Genomic DNA, 21,317 nt, shown 5'->3' with positions numbered 1-21,317 from the left:
CTAGTGGAAGCAGGGCCTTTTCCTTTAGGAAGTGGAGAAGCATCAGGGGAATGAGCCATTTCTAAACTACTCTCCAAGACCAGCAAAACAGCAGCAATAGTGAAACTCATACCAACATATTTCTCCACCTAGAGAATTCTGAGGTTAAAAATATGGGCAGTGGGGCAAATTAGAATGTCTTACAGTCAAATATTAAAGTGCAGAACCCATTAGAAACTTAATACACTGTCGTCTTCCCAATAAAGATTTATGGATCAATCTATTTGGTTTCACTAAAGAACACAGCCTTTTGAACTTGCACATTTTTCCAAACATTTCCATCACGGAAATCAGCCAGCTTTTTTATGTTTGAAATAAACTCAAAATTTATTTTTTATTCACTCATTCCCCAAAACATGAAATCTAACCGGTAGTTCAAATAATAGTTAAGAGAGCACAACGGGATAAATAGCTGTCAGCACTTCTGGCTCTGACACTTGTGTTACACAAAGAAAGACGATCTTAATACATGATATAGTAGGTCCATGAAAATGTTAGATCCAATGAAAATCTGAGTGTAATCACCAATGAGAGGTTCTGATTGCAATCTTGTGATTTATGTAATCTGAATTTCCAAGTGCATTATTATTTTGTTACATCCCAAAGCCTGTGTATTAAGAATATTTTACTCCAGTTCCACTGGTATTCAGCACTTAGTAGTTATTAATTCGTTTTTTAAAAAAATATGCTTTTCTGTTGCATTCAATTTAATCCAAGTCATGAGCACGCTGCAAGCTGTACTAAATAAACAGGAGCTCAAGGTCATAGGCAAAAGTCTTAATCAATGGAAATAGGTTGCATTATCTTGCTCTGACTATTTGACCATCAGAGAAAGATATCACTGATTCGAAATTCAAACTTGTATGGATTTACCATAATTAGAGTAAATATTTCCCACTTACCATAAGCCTCATCAATCAGCATAATTTGAAAACACAAATAATTTACAGTAGTTCTTTCCAAACTGTTGTATTTGGATCTGAACTGGTTAATGTCTGATTAAGGTATTATTGAATTGATTAAATGTGGTAATCACTGCTCACTGTGATGATGTCACAGGAAATTGGGCAGATTAAAAAGGAAGCTTGCAGGAGACAGACTTGAGGCTACTGTGCTCCTAACACTCACTGTAGTAATGCAGGTCACATTCATATATCTGTAAATAGTTGCAGTAATGTGTAATGATTGTAATGAGGTCAGCCAGCTGGATATCATAGAATATGAATTCCCTGATTGGGCTGTTAATCTGGTCCAATCAGGGAGCCCGGGATTACTTAAAAAGGTTGTGCACCAGAGATACTAACACTCTGGTACCTGACTCTGTATGAGGCAGTACTAAAGGTAAGGACTATTGATAATGAAAGTAAAAGCTGACTTGGTAATGGGATACCAGCCGCTGTGGAGTTATTTCAGAATGCATTAAATTTTTTTATCATTGCTCAATTGCTCAATATTTGGACCAGAAAGTTGACTATCTTCATACCTCTTTGTACTTGAATAAACACACATAACAGAATCCACAAGTTTAAAATGACTTTTACACTTGCTTCACCAATTCTTCAATGAGGAAAAGCAACCACAACATTATAGAATCCCGACAGTGTGGAAACAGGCCCTTCGGCCCAACAAGTCTACATTGACCCTCTGAAGAGTAACCCACCCAGACCCATTTCCCGACCCTATTATCACCTCTGACTAATGCACCTAACCTACATATCCCTGAATACCAAGGGCAATTTAGCATTGCTAATTCACCTAACCTGCACACTTGTGGGAGGAAACCAGAGCAACCCACAAAGACATGGGGAGAATATGTAAACTCTGCACAGACAGTTGCCTGAGGTTGGAATCGAACCCAGGTCCCTGGCGCCATGAGGCAGCAGTGCTATCCACTGATCCATCATGTCACCCAGTGTCCATAATATCATGTAAATATATGAGGGCCAACGTTTTGAAGAATTGAATTTTTGACTCCTCAGTAAACAAACCTGGAGGTAAGGTTGGACTTAGAATCCTTACTGTAAAGTATAGGAATATATTGAATCTTTTGAAGGTTTCATGCACTTTACAGTAATTGACTCATTGCCCTACCCTGTACAATACAGTTACTGTGAGCTTTACTGCTCCTTAGACTGACTCTGCAGGTTCTAAATAAACCACTTCAGCTCCTATATGATCATGCAAAGTCACAAATGTAATTGAATGCTTTCACTACTTTATGACTCTAATAGTTCACTTTGAGCATGTCAGGAATAAACCTTTAATTTTGTACATTGTTAGCTTGAAATATCCGTCAATGACCAACCAAAAAAATTCTTTGTTTGATTGTTTCTCAAATATAACAACTCCTTTGTTCCTGTATTTAAAACAAATAAATGTATCACCATGCACAGCACCTTTGCCACTACTGAATTATTACATTCACAGTGAACTACAGTCTTATGTAGTTTTTAACAATTTTATTGTGTGAATCTTCTTCTTAAGGTAAAGTGGTTGGTAAATTAGCCAAAATCCCAGCCTAAATCTGAAAATAAAGTAAAATAATTGCTCGTAAAAGTTTTATTAGCCTGCCAATGGGTGTGAAATATTAATCTAGCTAAAACACCAGTTATTGGCAACATTTATTATTTGAAAATTGAATTATATTTATTGCAAGCACTTAAGCAAGTGTGGTGAGATGGCACAAATACTTTCATCATGAGCCCAGTTCTGACAATCATTCCAGTTTTCTTTCAAGATTTCTGTTGATGCTTCACTCAGTTAATACTTAATGTTTGTAAATGCATTTACAATGCACTCTTTTAACTAACTGATTCTAACACTGAGGAAAATGTCATCATGTATCTTATAATGACAAGCTTCATAATAGTGAACCACAAAAGCCTCTCCCTGTTGAAGTTGACTTCTGCTTTCAGTATCAAACATACTATGTCAAAAAGGTATGTGGTTCAGCGAGTGGTTTCAGTCCAATTGCCTCTAATGAAGATGGTAATGAAGGAACAGCCTAGATTATAAATGTCTGGGTGACATGCTTATAGAAAAATACAAGTAAAAACAATTCTTGATGTTTTACCTCAAATAACACCGAGAGAGTTTTCCCTTAAAGCAAACCTGTGTTCAAGACAGATACGGGACAGTTTACAGAGATTGAGAAACACATGAGTCAGGAGTGAATGGGTTGGAAAGCAATGCAAACATCAAAGAGATTTGAGAATGTAAATTTTGCCTTATGCTCTCTCAATAATACCATTTGGTTGCTTTGTTTCATCATCAACACTGCATATGACCTTACATGCCTCAATATGATACAGATACTGGAATCTTATTTCAGTTGACTGCCAGCTAGATTAAAAAAAACACTTTATTATGAGTCTAAAGCACTGTGTAGACCTGTCAAGGACTTTATCTGAATGCAGCTTTTGTATCAAACTGCTGTAAGTAGGACAAAAACCTTTGTTTCACTCCAGTGAGTCACAGCTGACTTGATTACACATTAAGTACAGTTTGCAACAAAAATGAGGATAAAGAAAATCAAAAATGGGAAAAGAGGGTTTATTTTGCTTTTAAAGATCATTCATCTTTGAGAAAACTGCCACGGATACTGACAATAATTATGTGACCTGAAACTGTAATTAAACATAAGTTGTCACTGTATATACAAGTGCATGTGTATTTCTGCATGAGAAGACATGTTGGATGCAGGATGGAGAGCTTTCATAAGCAGTGATCAATCACAAAAACCATTACAAAGTACATGTAAGAGTTGTATGACACAACAACTTGAAGAACCTTTAAGCTCTTATTGAAAACTGACATGCACTGTACTGCTAGAGAATGAAACAGCATTCTTCAAGATTAATGGCCTCAACCACCATTCAGCCTGGTAATGGTCTGGACACCAATAATTGTTTGATTTTCAGATTGTTTGAAAATTCAGCAAAGTAAAACAACATCTTGTGAAGTGAAAACAGAAATAAAAAAAAAGCTCTCCTGCATGTACTTAAAATCAAGAAACATCTTTTTGTATGGAAAGAGAAATGATTGGCATCTGCATTGGAAAAAATCAGCAACCACTGCATACAAAATTTCAATGAGTGCATTTATGTTACATGTTAAAATCTGAAACAATGAGTTGGTGAAAGGTGGTTATTTTCTTCCCCCCACTTTACTACTCAATTTTTTTCCATCGTCCTCAATTTGATTGCTCTGGATCAATAAAGGCTGATCACACCCTTTTACTATAACTAAATGACAAGACCTCATGTATAAGCTGGGCAGTGAATGTCTGTGGTTCACTGAACACAGGCTTTGTAGAAAAGCCTGCTGCAACACTCATATATGTGGCATTGTCTAGCATCATTAGCGGTTGACTAGGCATGGGAATCCAGGTTTGAATATTCTGAAAATTCAAAGAAATTTAGCTCAATATGCAGGGAGTGGTATTGAGAGGGAATTCAATTGTATTTCTCTACATTCACTCCAGATGAAATCTCCTAAGTCAGGCCTTAATACATACCATTCAAGTCCACATAGATCACTGTTTCCCCATTAGGAGCGATGCAATTTTAAATAATATCTTATTGATTGGCCTCTCTTGATAAAATTGCCAATTTATAATGTGCAAGAATTCCTGAGTCCACTAAAGTATAAAAAGGTGAGTCTGCTGAATGGGAAATATACACTCTACCAGTTCTATGACACGTAAAATAACAGAGAACTGCATCAACAAATATTACAATAACATTTAAGAAAATTATACACAATTTATTCAAGTATGTGAGATCATTACTGATCAAAATCATTAATAATGGATCAGGGCAGGGGTTAAGGGATTAGAATTTTAATGATAATGTCAACCCTCATGGCAATTTGCTGAACTTATCTCAAAAGATGAAGGATTAGAATGATCGCAAAAAATGTATCTCTGCATATATCACTTTCCCTCCTTCATCTTTAACTCACTCTCATTTTTACCCTGCCAATTTTCTTCTCTTCTCCTCATATTATCAAGAAGAATAATTTTAGTGAATGCTTGTTCTGGGTATCTAAGGACAAAAAAATTCTGCAAATGCCGACATTTACAATAACCCCAAAATAGTGTTACAACACAAGCTGTTTTAACATTTGCAATAGAAATTGAGAATGAAGGATCCAGTGAAATATCAAACAGATCAACTTAAAGTTTTGCTAAATGAAACTCATAGTTGCCTAGACTTTTACGCGAGCTTTCAGATCTGGGCAGCAGGAGGATACTAGAATGCAGCCATGTCAAAATCTGCTTTGCAATGAGTCAATCTGGCATCAGGTGAAACAGGTGCTTCTTTTAGTGGTTACTGGCATCCCCCTGTCTTAAGGAGTCCAGCATCAACTTCCAAACCAGCCATCAATGAGAGGCAGGGAGATATTGTACCTTGCAATGGACTGGAAACTGTTATTTAGTCACAACTTAAAAAATGCAGGTTATATATAAACAAACTCAAAGGATTAAAAAATACACATACTCCACAGATTACCTCTAGTTAGCAGATAGTTCTTTGGTAATTTTTACTGAATTAAAATTTTGTTCACATGGTAAAATCCCTTCAAAACCATCATTTCATAAAAAGACTACCATTTTTCTTTCTGTTAATCAAGCACAAATTAAACAATTAGATAAAAAACTGGACACAAAATATGAAAACAACTACATTTTGAATACTCTGCTCATCATCTTGATGTCTGTTTAGTCCTTTCCACTGTTTGATTTTTGTTTCCCTCTTCCCCCCCCCTCCCCCCGCACCCTCACTCTCATAGTTCTCTGGAGGCACCGTTCACTTCCAGCTCTGTCTGTTAGTCTCTCCCAATGGCAGAAAGGAAGCATAGCGCTGAGGTAAAAGATAAAGGAGTAACAGCTGCCGAGATGTGACAGCAACTTTTCATGCTGTGAGTTAAATGGTCAACTGCACCCTTGAATGAACGCACTGTGTGCAGTTCCTTTGAAATCAATATCCGTAGATGCCTCCTGTCTGAGTCAATCGCTGTAGCTGACAGAATGAATGCTGTTATTGCCATGCTGGAGTTTCCCACCAAGGTGTAATTGCATTGTTGCTACTTCCTTTCCTCTATTGTCTTGGTCTTGCTGCCCACTGCCCAGATCCATTTCTTCAAATCTATCAGCACTGAAATTTCCCACGCATTTAGAGTTTGGAGACTGATGTCCACATGTGTCCAGGCTTAAGTTTCAGAAACACTACCTGCAGCCTTGTGCTGTGTTTTTGTTGTGGTGTTTTTTTTTCCATGCGTTGCATATTCCATTGTCCATGCTCAGGCTTTTTGCTCTTATCGAAACACCTCTGACATCCAACAGGCCCTGTCTCTGAAACAAAGCTCCAGCCTCTCACCTTTTCCAGTGCGCCTCTTCTGCTCCCAGCACAGGCTGCATGACTCCTAGGGAAATACTGGAGTCAGCCCGGTGTTGCAGGTCATATTGTCCTTCCCGGGCAGTCGTCGGTCATTGAACGTGTGCATGTTGATCACCGCCTCTGTCTTCACCATGACTGGCGCCTGAGGCTTGTGTTTCACCCGCCGCTGGCATGTGAGAGATAACCGAAGTTCCTGGGCCATAGTGCTGCATAAGGATCTCTGCAAAAACACCAGGTACAAGTTTTTCAGCCCATTTTATTACTCACCAATGTAAAGTTACAATTTGAAATAAAAAAAAAACATATATAACTTTTGGTCATTATGAATGATAGGTGTTCATCATAGAGTCATGGAGATATACATCACTGAAACAATTCCTTTAGTCAACTCATCCATGCTGACCAGATATCCCAAACTAATCCAGTTCCATTTCCCAGCACTTGGTCCATAACCCTTTTAACCCTTCTTATTCACATACCCATCCAAATGCCTTTTAAATAAAAACTGAAAGAACTGCAGATACTGTAAACCAGAAACAAAAACAGAAATTGCTGGAAAAGCTGAGGAAGTCCGACAGCATCTTTGGACAGAAATCAGAGTTACTGTTTCAGGTCATGTGACCCTTCCTTAGAACTGTTTTATAAATCGTGCAATTGCACCAGCCTCTGCCACTTCCTCTGGCAGCTCATTCTATACACGCACCATACTCTGCGTGAAAACATTGCCCCCTACAACCCTTTTACGTGTTTTCCTTCTCACCATAGCATTAAGTGATAACAAAAAGGTGCAATTCATTTTCTACAAAACAATGCTTGTTCGTCACAATATATCATTGTTTGATCAAAATGCCATATCTCCTGGTCTATTAGTGCTGTGGCAGTCCCTTCATCACACAAGCTGAATTGTTCAAGAAAGTGATTCACCTTTCAAAAGACCCTTGGTTAACAATGATAAATGTGTCTGGTACCAATATTTCAAGAATGAATTGAAAACAAAATAAACAATGATTGGTATCCAGTTCAGTACTTTTGATATAAAAGGCAAGATTAAGCTAGACATGTGTCAGGCAAGTGCTATTCCTTTCATATGTCTTAACTGCCCTGTAATATTTATATCCTTTGCAATGTTACGTTGCAAACATTGCTTTCTCAATCGTCAATGTGGCTCACTTTGTTTTCTATTATTAGCTGGTCTGTGGGCTGGGCAAAAAAAAATCTCCACATAGTTGTTGTATATTTTTAGGCTGGCAATAATATTTATTTCTTGTGTTGCTAAGCCTATATTTGAAGGCTGTTGGCCTATGTGAGGTGCACAGAGATTCAATTCAGAATTGTACGTTTCTTGGTTTTCAAGAAATGCGGTTCATTGGCAGGGTTATCCCAGCTTGCAAGCAGCAGGTGAAAGAGCATGATTAAAATAATAATATTTAATAGAGTTGCAAGCTGTTTGATTCTACCTTCTGTGGCTTGTTTCCAATTAGGAATATTCCACAAAGCAGGTTTAAAATGAACAGTTTACGCCATGGAGTTTCAGAGATGTAGGCCTGAGTTTCATTGCAATGTGGTGAAGAAGCCAAAACATTGCCTTAAGTAATCCTTTGGCAATACTTTGACTGGGCTTGTATCCTTGTAAAATGTTAATTGATGGTAACATTCACCCACAGTACACAGTGCTATCTGAGTTTTATCAAATATATTTGTCTAAAGCATACTGAAAGGCCTTTGATAAGGTACCTCATGGGGGGATGCTGAGTAAGTTGAGAGCCCACGGTGTTCGAGGTGAACTACTGGCATGGATTTATGGATTGGTTGTTTGACAGAAGACAGAGAGTTGAGATAAAAGGTTCTTTTTCGTAATGGCAGCTGGTGGCAAGTGGGGGCCCACAGGGTTCAGTGTTGGGACCACAGCTGTTCACTTTATATATTAATGATCTGGATGAACTGACTGGGGGCATTCTGGAAATGTTTGCCGATGATACGAAGTTTAGGTGGACAGGCAGGTAGTACTGAGAAGGTGAGGAGGCTGCAGAAAGATTTAGACAGTTTAGGACAGTGGCCCAGGAAATGGCTGATGAAATTCACTGTGAACAAGTGCGATGTCTTTCATTTTGGAATAAAGAATACAGGCATGAACTATTTTTTAAACGGTGAGAAAATTCATAAAGCTGAAGTACAAAGGGATCTGGGAGTGCTAGTCCAGGATTTTCTAAAGGGTGATTTGCAGGTTGAGTCCATGATTAAGAAAGCTAATGTAATGTTGTCATTTATCTGAAGAGGGTTGGAATATAAAAGCAGTGACGTGCTTCTGAGACTTTATAAAGCTCTAGTTAGGCCCCATTTAGAATACTGCATCCAATTTTGGTCTCCACACCTCAGGAAGGACATACTGGCACTGGAGCATGTCCAGTGGAGATTCACACAGATGATCCCTAACATGGTAGACCTAACATATGATGAACAGCTGAGGATCCTGGAATTGTATTCATTAGAGTTTAGAAGGTTGAGGGGAGATCTATTAGAAACTTACAAGGTAATGCATGTCTTAGAAAGGGTGGACGCTGGAAGTTGTTTCTGTTAGGCAGGGAGACTCTGGCCCATGGGCACAGCCTTAAAATTCGAGGGGGCCAATTTATAATGGAAATGAGGAAACATTTCTTCAGCTAGTGTGGTGGGCCTATAGAATCCATTGCCGCAGAGCACAGTGGAGGCCAGGATGTTGGGTGTCTTCGAGGCAGAGATTGATAAATTCTTGATCTCGCAAGGAATTAATGACTACCGGGAAAGTGCCAGTAAGTGGAATTGAAAAGCCCATCAGCCATTATTAAATGGCAGAGTGGACTCAATGGGCTAAATGGCCTTACTTCCACTCCAATGTCTTATGATCTTAAGGAAGGGCAGTGGAATCATAAGACGAGTCAATCTTGAAACTTAAAATCTCCTCTCTTTCTTATGGTGAAAATTATGGTAAAAATTCACATTACAGAGCATGTCAGATGATCTGTACCAACACAATCTGGCTCATTTCTGATGACTCCTGTTTACTGTCACTATTTGTGAAATTGTAACATTCATGGCAGGGGAAGGGAATGGGCTTTTGTCAATAGCAACTCCTGAATTGAATTCTTACATCCTAATTTCAATGCCATTTGGCCCATCTAGTCTGCACTGACCTTCTGGAAGCATTTGACCCGGACCCACCCCCTTACCCTATCCCCATAACTCCACATTTTACCATTGCTAATCCACCTAGTCTTCACATTCCTAGTCACTCTGGGCAATTTAGCATGGCCAACCCACCTAACGTGTGTATCTTTGGACTGTGGAAGGAAACCGGAGCACCCCAAGTAAACCCACGTGAACACAAGGAAAACACACAAATTTCACACAGACAGTTGCCCAGGGCTGGAATCAAACCCAGGTTCCTGGTGCTGTGAGGGCAGTAGTGCTAATCATTGAGCCATTGTGCCTTGCCTGTTGCCAATGTCCAATGTGACTTTTCTTTACAAACATGCATTCACTAAGCTCAACAGAAGACAGATGTAACAAGTATTTTTCTGAGTCTTGAGCTACTATGTCATTGATCAAGTTTCTCCCATACTCAGACAGGTGTAAGCCTCACAAGAGTTATGAATTCAAATAGCACGCACTATCAGATTGTTCCATGGTCACACTGTCTGTCAATGCTCTGAAATATTTTAATGCTTTTTTAAAAAATTCAGAACCAAAGGTGAAAGTTGTAGATTCAGACAGCTGCTTGTGACTCTAATGAATCAGTCATGTTGCCATGGGCAACCAAGAGGTGGGGCAAGAATGGAATTTGCAGCATCAACTCTCCAGTTTCCAAGGAAACAGAGAGACCACTAAAATTCTGTATGTCTCCCCTTCCTGTAATTGAGAGCAAATGACTCATTCTTGTTTACATACCTGTTCACGTTCTGCAGTTTTTCGTAATTTATAAATAAATTCTCCTATTGCCACAAACACTGAGAGCACTAGGCCTGCTGCTAACACAATGAAGATGCCACCAATGTTTTGAATCCCCAGGGCGCTGGCCTCTTTACTATCTTCCTCAGGGCAGCCGTTGCCTCGCCACCATTTCTCTTTTATCATGTGCAGCTTGCCGTCCTCTTGAAGTTGCAGGACAGCAATGGTTATCTTTTCCTTATATGGTGACCCTGTGACAGAGAGGGATATACAACAATTAATGACAAAGACAAGCTAAAATATCTATTGTGCCAGTACAGTGCACTACGATGCGTGGCATCTTGAAATACTGCTGTCTTCTAATTCATCAGCATCTCTAGAATTTTAGTTCATAGTCATAAAGGTAATGTTTTTTGAGATGATACTATAACAGGATCAAATTGTACCATCAGCTCTGTATTCATTATATCAGTTAAATATTAATTACAATGAAAATCTCATGGGACAGTTGGCTGTTTGCTAAGAATAAAAAGACTGCAAATGTCATTTATTTAGTTATAAAATTTACAAGATTACATTTTACTTTGGGATTGTATCTTGAAATTTAAAGTAATATGAATTGGGGTGGGGTTGGGTGTAGGACAGTTCACGTGACCGGTGCTGAAGGCAGTCTGACAACAGGTCTAGGTGGTCTCGCCGCAAAAGATTAACTTGGAAAAATGTGTGAAGAGAAAAAGAGAGAATTTTATTTTGGCATTAACTTTACATAATTATACTTCATTTTTCTCATTAATACCACAAAGATAAATCTACTTTGCTTGAACCTTGTAGCAGGTCCATATACCTTACTACTTAACAACATTATTGGCAATAGGTAACTTTTGTCAAAACAAGTTTCCTAAGTTACTTGGTTCTGAGTCACAAAAGAATTTGTTAACAATACACTAGTGTGATGTTTGACTATTAACAGACAGGTTCTACCCAGGTCTGCACAAATGGTCTGTGGTACGAAAGAAGTACTGTTCCATACCAAGTGGTGTTCCGATACCATAGCCTTTCGAATCCATAGGTGCTCCAATCTGGGTCAGGTTGCAATTCCTTTGAGTGACATACTCAATGGTGGTAGATTCCATTAGGAAGGCATAATCAGCACCAAGAACTCGTTGGATTCCTTCCTCGTTTGATTTAACGAGTGCTGTTTGCTGCCTGCTGCTCATAAAAGCCCACATCTTCTCAAAAGTGGAAATTTTTGATTTCTGTTGCAAAATGAACAAAAGCGTTTTGTTAATGTTTTCATTTTGAATTATTTAAACATCTGCTGAAAGTCTACATAATCATCTGGATGCACTTGCAGTCCACTTGGAGCATCAAAGTAATGGCAAATAAATGTAATACTTGAAAACCTGAAATTAAGGACCAAAGATTACCCTCCGGGAACAGCAAGCAGATTGCATCAGTGCTTTGGAGCTGAAAGCTATTGTGTCTGTAACCACGGTGAACAAACCTGTACATGTTTTCATCCCCAGTTCAATCTCCTCACTTCATTTCTAAGATTCATTTTTATTCCCTCCTTTTGTTTCTATTTGCTTAGAGTGGCTGAGGCACCTTTCAGTATCTATCACTTGTGAATCTATATCCTAATGAAAATTAACTCCTTTAGCAGAAGACAGGAGGGGGATATCTTCACTAATTTATTGCTTATTATGTTTTGCAGAGTTTTCTCTGATCTCACATATAACTGTGTTACTGATAGCTCAATTAATACTATTTGAAAATAAAAACTTTTTAGCTTGTGTACTTGAATTACAGTCTTCAGGTGATGATGTATTGTAGAAATGTATTATTATTAAATGCAGTACTTCAGGACTCATGTTTGATTCATATCCACAACATGACAAATGCAGCGAAACCTATCTACCAGTGCTTACACTTTCCTCTCAGCCAGCAAATTAATGAACTTACAGATTAAATGTCAACAATCTGGCTGCATTTGTGAACACAGATCATATTTATCTGAAAACCAATTACAAAATTCAGTTCAAAAACCTTTAACCACCTGGTGACTGAGTGTTCACTGACCCTTAGTCTGATCTGAGAATAAAACTTTATTTTAAATAGTGAGATAAGTATTTGCCAACAGATATTGTGCAAAACAGTGATCAGTTGAAGTAACCTCAATGCATGTTTCCCAACCACAGTTCATTCATTGAGGAAGCAATATTAATACTTTAAGTTTGAATGGATATAGTTGAAGTGTTGCACAGCTAAAGTAATTTACTGCTGTAAATTCAGAATTACTTCATCAAGACAATTGACTTGTACAATGATCTAGGTTGTACGGACATCATTATTATTTAATGCATGGAACTATATTTGCTGAAAAAAGTAGGTCCTATTTTTGGGCTTTATTGGATATGTCCCAAACATGTGTATGGAGAACACAATGCACACCTAATCAGTAGAACACACAGACTATGCCAACTCTGTGCTGCTTGATCATTTTAATGTGAGTGCAGCCGGCACTACCTATGCTGATCATTAGCTACATGCATTCAGCAGGAAGGCTGAGAGGATACCTCCTCATGCACTTCTCAAAGATAAGAGGTGCTGTGGTTGCTGAAGGCATTGAAATCATTCGGGTTTGTGTGCAATATCTGATCAATAATTGCTGACTATGGGAGACAGAATGCACCACTTTCTTTCTTTTAGACACTACACTTGGTTAAAGAGATGTAATGGAATAAAGATATACTGTAGCTTCAGGGAGTACTGGCATTCCTTCAATCACATGGTCAGAAGAGAGCTGTGAGTGATAGTGGAGTTAGTTGATACCTGGAGTTATGCTCAAAAATCATTGTAGCAATGCAGCAGGAAATTTATTGACATAACACAAGTGGTCAAGGTCAGTGACTATGTTTTCAGATACCGGATTCAATGAACTCTACCAAATCAGAACTCATACTGAGCATTTGTAACTTCACAGTATCCTCACACATTGAGCACTATTGGAAGCCTTACACCTGTATCTCACTGTTTGTACATGCTGCCATTTCTTTAACTATGACTGCCATATCACCTTTGAAGACTGAGTCTTAATGGGCATACTTGAATGGAGCCTGCTGTATAATTGAGCAGCAGTCCCCATTTCCTATTCCTGGCACCAGGGAAACTGCCTCAAGTTTCATGGAGAGTGGAAAGAGCCTCCACAGCGAATGGTCCATAACAGTATTGGGTACAAAACTTGCAACATTGATCAGCCCTCCAACTTGGGGAATTTGAACATACAGCAGGCACATTATTTAGCTATTGCTGTCTATTGTTCAGATAGTTGCTTTTCTACTGCATCAAAAATGCTTTCTTTGAGTTAACTACCATTATTGGATACATTTATTTAACTAGTATTCCTGCAAAGTTGATGAAATAGTATTTATGGTGCCACATTTGAACTTTGAAAACTGTGTTCTTCCTTTCCAGTCAGATTAGTTTCTTATTATCACGTTACAATAGTAAATTTTAAGAATCCTAAGCAATTACATAAAATAAAGGCAATCAGTTCATAGAACTTTAACTGAGATGGATCTGAACAATTTTTTGTCGATACTGCTTTTAAGTTTGTCCCTTCTCGCCAGTTAACCCCACCTTCTAAATCCTTGATTGTCAGTTGTTAGAGAAATAGTGATATATAAAGAGATAGAGAGCAAGGTAGTTTAATAACTTGGCCTTCATACCTCCCTTTGGCATGAAGTTACATTGATTTCCAATTGTTAATTAGATTTTGATAAAGATGAAATATTAGCAGTTTAAATGTTTCATTCAGATTTGACCACAATATTAATTTGACATTCAAGGCTTAACGTGACAGCCAATGCTGAACAAAAATTGAAACTCGTGCATGTTAAATTTATAGTCCATATTATTAAGATTAGTCAACAATTTCTAGTTAGTAGTTTAATCTGACAATTCCAAGCCATTATTAAACATTGCATTCTCAGTACAATTACAAACAGCAACAGTCAGGAAGTATTCAGTCTGTCAAAAATAACACTTACATTTATATTGTGCCTTCAAAGCACTTTAAAGTAAATAAATATAATCACTTGTAAGCTAGAAAGCATGGCAGCATGTTTACACAGAATAAGCACTCACAAACAGCAACGTGATAATTGTCATGATGCTGGTAGACTATGAACTATTAATGTTCAATATTCCTCATCTGATATTTTTACCAGAGACCTTCCTGGATTAGAATGGTTCTACAACAGAAATAACCGTCATTTAAAATAGCTGCAATAATTGCTTGACCACAGATTGAGGCTTGTTCAGGAAATCAATTTGGAATAAATGGAATCAGCTGATATGAAACGGGAGACTTGCATCTCTTGTTTAAAGTTATATTTGCTTGAGCTGTACACATAGGACATACAAGATTACCTAAAACTTTCCAAACTTACAAAGCCAGATTCAGGAATAAACAAATGAACCATAAGCTGCTTGATAACACAGCAAAGAGAGAGAGAAAGAGAGAGAGAGAAAGAGAGAGAGAGAATAGTAAGGATTGATATTAGGAAGGGTTGGTAGGGCTGTCTCTTTCTCCATTTCCTTATCATCTTTAAAACCAGCAACAATGATAAAACAAATCTGAGAACCATCGAAGATTCTACAGTTCAGGTTTAATGTTAAAATCTCAAGGATTTTAAGAAGCCTTTAAATGCTATATTCAATATCATCTGAACCCAATTGACCTTGCCCATTTTTAAAAGTTTCTGCATGTGTTTGTGTGTGTGTTTTGAATGTCATACGTCAATTTTTTTCAGGGTTAGTAGGAATAAAATTCCTATTTCTAGCAATCAAGGAAGGCCTTGCAATTAGATCCTTAATTTTGATCTAGTGAACAATGTCTTTATTGAGGTGTGATAGATCAGTGTGCTAAACAGAATTCAAAATCTTTGTTTATTGAGAGGAGCTGATTGTGTTTTGTGATGCTGATGAAAGGTAAATATTGGCCAGAACACAGGGCCAGCTCCCCAGCTTTTCTTTGCAATAGTTTTATGGGATCTTTTATGACCACCTGAGAGAGCAGAGAAGACCTCGGTGTAATGTACCATCAGACAGATAGAACTCTGGATCATGCAGTACTCCCCTCAGTACTGTGCTGGAAGGCCAGCCTTCATTTTCTTTCTGTGCACATGTGCTAGAGTAAGATTCGAACTCTCAACCTACTGATTCAGAGACCAGGACTATCAACTAAACAATGACTGAAATGCTTTTGAAACAGTATATAGTTATTGGATAATTGACAGTCAATACAATTACTTCCTAACGCACTAACTGATTAATTTTAATGGGATTAGTGGCTTTGGTAAACATGATTTCACTAAATTTCAAAAGAATATTGTATAGCAAGATCAATTCAAATGCACTTCTATTTGTCTTTGCTTTGAGGAACAGTTGGATTGATGGGACTTCATTAAATAGGATTTGATCATTCTACTCTTCATTGTGAAAGCACAACACAGGTATGAATGGCATAATCACATGACTTGCATGTGATAATTGCATCTTTGGTTCCAGCTTTTTATCTGAAGAATAAGTAAAAATCTACGCAAGCTCGTCCTTCTGTAAAAAAAAATGTCATTTTAAAGATGGAGTTATGTTACACACACAGTGGATATGGTGGTGACATGGAAACACAGCCCTCTTATTGAATGGATGAGCAACTATTGTCAATTCATGAGTGACAAATCACAGCAGAGTTATAGATAACTTGAAGCAGAATAAATTGGTTTTACTGCTTCCCATTGTGTATGCAGTTTATGCCAATCATGATTAGCAGATACAAAAGTAATCTTTTCATGTTAATCCATCATTCCCATAACAACTATTTAATTGTAAAGGGTGTTTTAATCATTTGCGTGATTAATCTGTTCCACCAACTAGTATGCTCAGTGACTGTGATGGAAAGGCAGATTGGAAAATTAGATGACAGTCAGAGTAACATTACAATAAATTGACTTTGTCATTGGATTCAAGCTCTGAGAGATAAGATGTAATCTGGTTTGATTTCCCACCATGACCTTATAATATTACTATTTATCCCTTAATAATGTTAAGGATGAACACAATGAGTTATGGTGTGGATTACACTGCATGAAATGATAATGGAAGCAGATTCACCAGTATTACTGAAAAGAAAACTGAAAAATATGGAAAAGGAAAAATAAAATGTGCAGGGCTGTGGGAGAAATGAGTCGGCGTGGGTCAGAACTAATTGGGTAGCTCTTTTAAAGAACTGAAGAAGGTATAATGAGCCAAATAGCCCTACTTTGTACTATACAACATTTTAGTTCTGAACACTGAAGAGTTAATTAATCAATTGCTGTTCAACAACTGACCTTCCTCCATCATAAAGTCACTGATGATACCACAATGATCAACACCATTCACAATTTCTCAAATATTGAGCCAGTCTACGTCTACATGCAGGATGCCCTGGATAAAATTCTGGCTTAGGTAAGCAATATTTGTGCCATCTCAGTGCAAGAAATTATCATCTCCAACAAGAAAGAATTTTACTATCTCCACTCAATGTTCAAATAGCATTACCATTGATCAGGAATGTACCTGCACTTACCATACAAATACTATGAATATCAGAGCAAGTCAGTGACTTGGAACTCTGAAGTAATTCCTGAACCCCCCAAAGCTTGTCCACCATCTACCAGGCACAGATTAGGAGTGTGATGGGAAATTCTCCTCTTATTTGGCTGAGTGTAGCTTCAACCACAGTCAACAGACAAGTTAAAAACACCATTCAGTATAAAGCAGCCAGCCTGATGTTCATTCCCTCACCCCAATCCTTTGCCTTGAACATTCACTGTCTCCACATCCGATGCACAGTGGCAGCAATGCATACATCCACAGCTTGCACTGCAGAAATTGACCATGCATCCTTTGGCAGCGCTTTCCCAGGATCCCTACCAACTAGAGTGGACTGAGAACACCACAAACTGCAAGTTCCACTCCAACCCCCAATCCATCCTAACTTGGAATTATGTTGTCATTCAGTCACTATTGCTGGGTCAAAATCCTGGAGCCCCCTCTGCAACAGCACTGAGTGTACATATACCATGGGAACTATAATGGTTTCAGAAGGTGGCTCATTTGATCTTCTCACGTGTGGTTAGAGATGGACAATTATTTCTGGTCTTACCAACAATACTCAAGATGCACAAGTAATATTAAAAAATCATGCATCTTTCCCCGCTGAAACTTTTAGTGTTCCACTTCAAAACAAAACATAGCTCTTAAGATCAGGATTTTTATAGAAGAAATACTTTATGACTATTTTTAGCCTTCAAAGTAAAAGTGATATTCAGGGCTATGTGTGAATGGAAAAAATAAATGGAAAGATTGGTGTCAAGTTGTGCTTGAGGCAATGCAGGCTGCGAACAATGTCGAATTGGAACTGGAGCAGGTCAGGGGCAAATCAGAGGGTGCCCACATTCTATCTAATGCAACAAAACAAATTTTCCAAGTAGTCCTCCATTATAGGCTGTCTTATACTTCAAACTGATGTTCACTGCAAAGACTAGGTTTGGTAAAAGGTAAATGCGGCAACATATTTCATAAAAAGCATGGAGGTGTGTTGATTTTATGAAGGTTTTGCAAGGAATACAATGTGAGATGTTCACTTGAAATAAGGCTGAAAGCTGATTTACAACAAAATGTCAGAACAAAAGAAATAGGAGCAAGAGATGGCTCTGGGCCTATTGAACCCATGGTTCCATTCAGTATAATTGTGGCTGAACTTTTTACATTAGTTCCACTTTCTTGATTGATCCCCATATCTGTTGCTTCCCTTAATGGCTGAAAATCTATTGATCTCAAGCTTGGATATATTCAATTAACTGAGCATTCACAACCCTCTGGGAGATAGAAATCCAAAGATTCACAATCCTCTGAGTGAAGACAGTTTTAAGTTAACTACATTTTTTGTAATTGATCGCTTCCTTTATATTTATTTGTTCAAGATCTTACAAATTGTTTTTACATTTTTCAAACCACTATCCAATTGTACTATCACTTTCTTGATTATCCTTTGCTTAATGGTCATTTTGCAATGTTGTAAGTCGCACCTCTCAATCTAAGACTAGTCCTAACTTATTTTGTTGGTCACAGCTTTACAATGGCATTTTTAGTGCTGAAAGGGATAACATATTAATTAAAATTTGATGCCATTTTATATCTACTACTTTTCAGCCTAAATCCCTGCTCTAGCTCCATCTTCTTTAATTGACTTGGTTTCAATTTAAGATCCTAGTTCTGGACACAACCACATCACTTCCTAACTTAATAAAACCATATTAAGCTCATTCTTTCCCATAGAATCTTTTACTGTACGTTACGAACTAACTTTGTCTCATTACAAAGTAAAAGATCTAAAGTAGATCATTCCCTATCGATTCTTCTAGAATCTATTATTCTGGAAATCTGCCTTGAATGCATTCTGTGAACTTGTCCTTCAAACAACTTTTGCCAATTTGAAGATTGTAGACAGTAAGAAAATTAAAATCCTCCATGACTATTGCATAACCCTTGTTAATTACTTTGTAATTTCCTGATTTACCTTTGGCTAACACGGAAATTACTACATATCGATCTATAAACCACTCTTATGTGTTTCCTGCCTTTTGTTATTCCATCGTTCCACCCATATGTAAATCTACTTTCTTGCTATTTCTGGTTTAAGATCTTTTCTTCTTACTACCTGCATTTCATCCACAATTATCAGGACTATCAGATCCTTTCCGTACTCTCTATCTTTTCTAAAAGTCATGTTCCCAGGCATGTTTAAAAATTGGCCATCATGTAATCATATCTTAATGTCCATTTACCTCTATTTGCACCATAAATATCCATCTTGTTACAAATGCTTCAACTGTATTCAGTAAAGAGCTTTTAATTTTAAATTTTCACCATATTTTCTTCAATTGGCCTTAGCTGCTAACATTCTATTACTATCATTAAGCTCTCTGTCTCCTCCTGCTGCAACATTCTAGGTATTTTTGCAAGGTTTGTGAAGGTTTGTAGCTCAGGCTGAGGTTTAGGGTGTCGGTTTGCTCACTGAGCTGTAGGTTTGATATCCAGTGGTGACCTCCAAGTGAAGCTTCACTTGGAGGTCACCACTGATGATGTTACCTAGCTAGGTAATGAAACGTCTGGATATCAAACCTACAGCTCAGCGAGCAAACCTACACCCTATTCTAGGTATTATCTAAATGTACTATCATATACGGGCTTGATTTTTCTCTTTACCTTGCTGTTTAAAGCTCTCTTTACTAATTTACTAGAACACTGATCTCATCATAGTTTGAGTAGACAAGGTCCTTCTCTCTGTTCATGGTGTCAGCGTTCAGTCATTGAAACCCCTTCCTCCACTCTTACAGTCCAGAAACGATAGACTCCACAAATTCCCACACCATCCTCCACACCACCTTTTTTATCTTGTACCTTTGACCTTCCAAATGTTGAAGCTCGTTGATCTACATCATTGAACTTTGGAGGAGAGCTTTGTGGGGACTGGGGTGGAGGTCAGTGATAACCAAGTATCACTGCTGAAGAAGAAAATATTCTCCAAGTGTTCACACAGTATCATTCGCCAGATGAATATAGAATAAATATAATTGCTCTTCATGAGACATTTCTGGTCCCTGTACCAGTCATTCTTGACACCTTCTTGCACTGGTCTGATTTTAAAGTAATAATAGCTCTAGTATTACTCACACCTTTTATTCTTTGATGTCTCAAAATGCTGCAGAAGTGCATGGAATCTATATCAAATGAAAGTGTAAAGGACTGGGAAGAGAAAACTCAGAAGTCCATTTGTTCAGTTCCAACGGTAAGAAAAATAATAATATGTCTCTGTAAAACACCTTGAGATCATTTTCTACAATGGAAGCATCAGGTAAGTGCAAATAACTGTTAAGTGCGGACTTAATGCTGCATTTTCTTCACAAAATGAGCTCAAAATGCTCTTTCTGGAACATTTTAAGGTGGTATAAATGCTCAAGTATTCCAACGTGCTTTATTTCATTGTATTAGCTAGAGAATGTGGAGGAAAAGCAGGCAGGAGGCATTGCTAGTTGGAAATTTTCCATCTCAGCATGAACAAAGTATTAAGACCAGCTAAAATCCACTAAATATTGGACAGCATAACTGCAACAAGCTGGCTGAGTGACCCGTTTGGAGGGAGACTTAGCCATGAAGAAAGGTCCCAGTACCTCCATGATCTTGAGACCTGGCTTTTTGCTTTAATCATTAACCTCACTGTTTACGTTTCATGCTACAATCAGCTCTGGATCACAGCCCACATAAATTCATCATTGCTGCAAGAGAAAAGGGGGCTAGATCATAGACAGTCTGTGCATCCTCCATTATTCAATATGTTGATAGTTGATTTAAATTTCAACTCCACCTGCTGCTGACTGGATGGGTATCATCTGGCTACCTGAGAGATCAAAAATCTTTCTGTCCCAACCTTAGCTGTATTCAAAGCCATGTAAGGTAGGGGATTCATAGTGAAATCATTTCTCATCTCAACCATAAATAATCAAATCCTTATCCTAAACTTGCATTCCTTGTTCTAGATTCCCTCTCTAAGCCTACCCCAATAATTCCCTTCAGAATCTTGTATGTTTCAATTGCATAATTTCTCATTCTGCCAAATTCCGAAGAATAAAGGTTTGATTTCCTCAGATTCCTAGCATAAGACTAACCCTCTTATCTTCAGGAAATTTATTGCAAAATGTCATTGCATTATCTCCAATCCAAGTGCAAATCTTCAAATATGGAGAGCAAAAACAGCATACAGTGGTCCAGGTATGGTCTCACGGAGCTTCTGTACTCAGTGAAGCCTGCTATATTCCTGATCACCAGTCCGTACATGAAAAGCCA

General features: G+C 37.9%; 1 protein-coding gene across 2 annotated transcripts in view; it reads right to left on the bottom strand.

Annotated features, from left to right (window-relative positions):
• Nucleotides 1-1,779: 1,779 nt before the first annotated feature.
• Nucleotides 1,780-21,317, bottom strand: part of LOC122563391 (glutamate receptor ionotropic, kainate 3) — a 503,868-nt gene continuing 484,330 nt past the window's right edge. Inside the window, exons 12-14 of one of the 2 annotated variants that reach the window (XM_087976904.1) lie at nt 11,395-11,620; nt 10,365-10,615; nt 1,780-6,660 (exon numbers count right to left, since the gene is read on the bottom strand). In XM_087976904.1, the coding sequence (XP_087833030.1) occupies nt 6,466-6,660; nt 10,365-10,615; nt 11,395-11,620 (672 nt within the window). In that variant the 3' untranslated portion in view covers nt 1,780-6,465. The remainder of the gene's footprint in view (nt 6,661-10,364; nt 10,616-11,394; nt 11,621-21,317) is intronic. The other variant, XM_043717129.2, reaches the window with a different exon arrangement.

The sequence above is a fragment of the Chiloscyllium plagiosum genome, unplaced genomic scaffold, assembly GCF_037043375.1.
Source record: "Chiloscyllium plagiosum isolate Xiang-an unplaced genomic scaffold, Cpla_swu_hap1 HiC_scaffold_30, whole genome shotgun sequence".
In the NCBI taxonomy this organism is placed as follows: domain Eukaryota; kingdom Metazoa; phylum Chordata; class Chondrichthyes; order Orectolobiformes; family Hemiscylliidae; genus Chiloscyllium; species Chiloscyllium plagiosum.
This window is presented reverse-complemented; position numbering and strand designations above follow the sequence as displayed.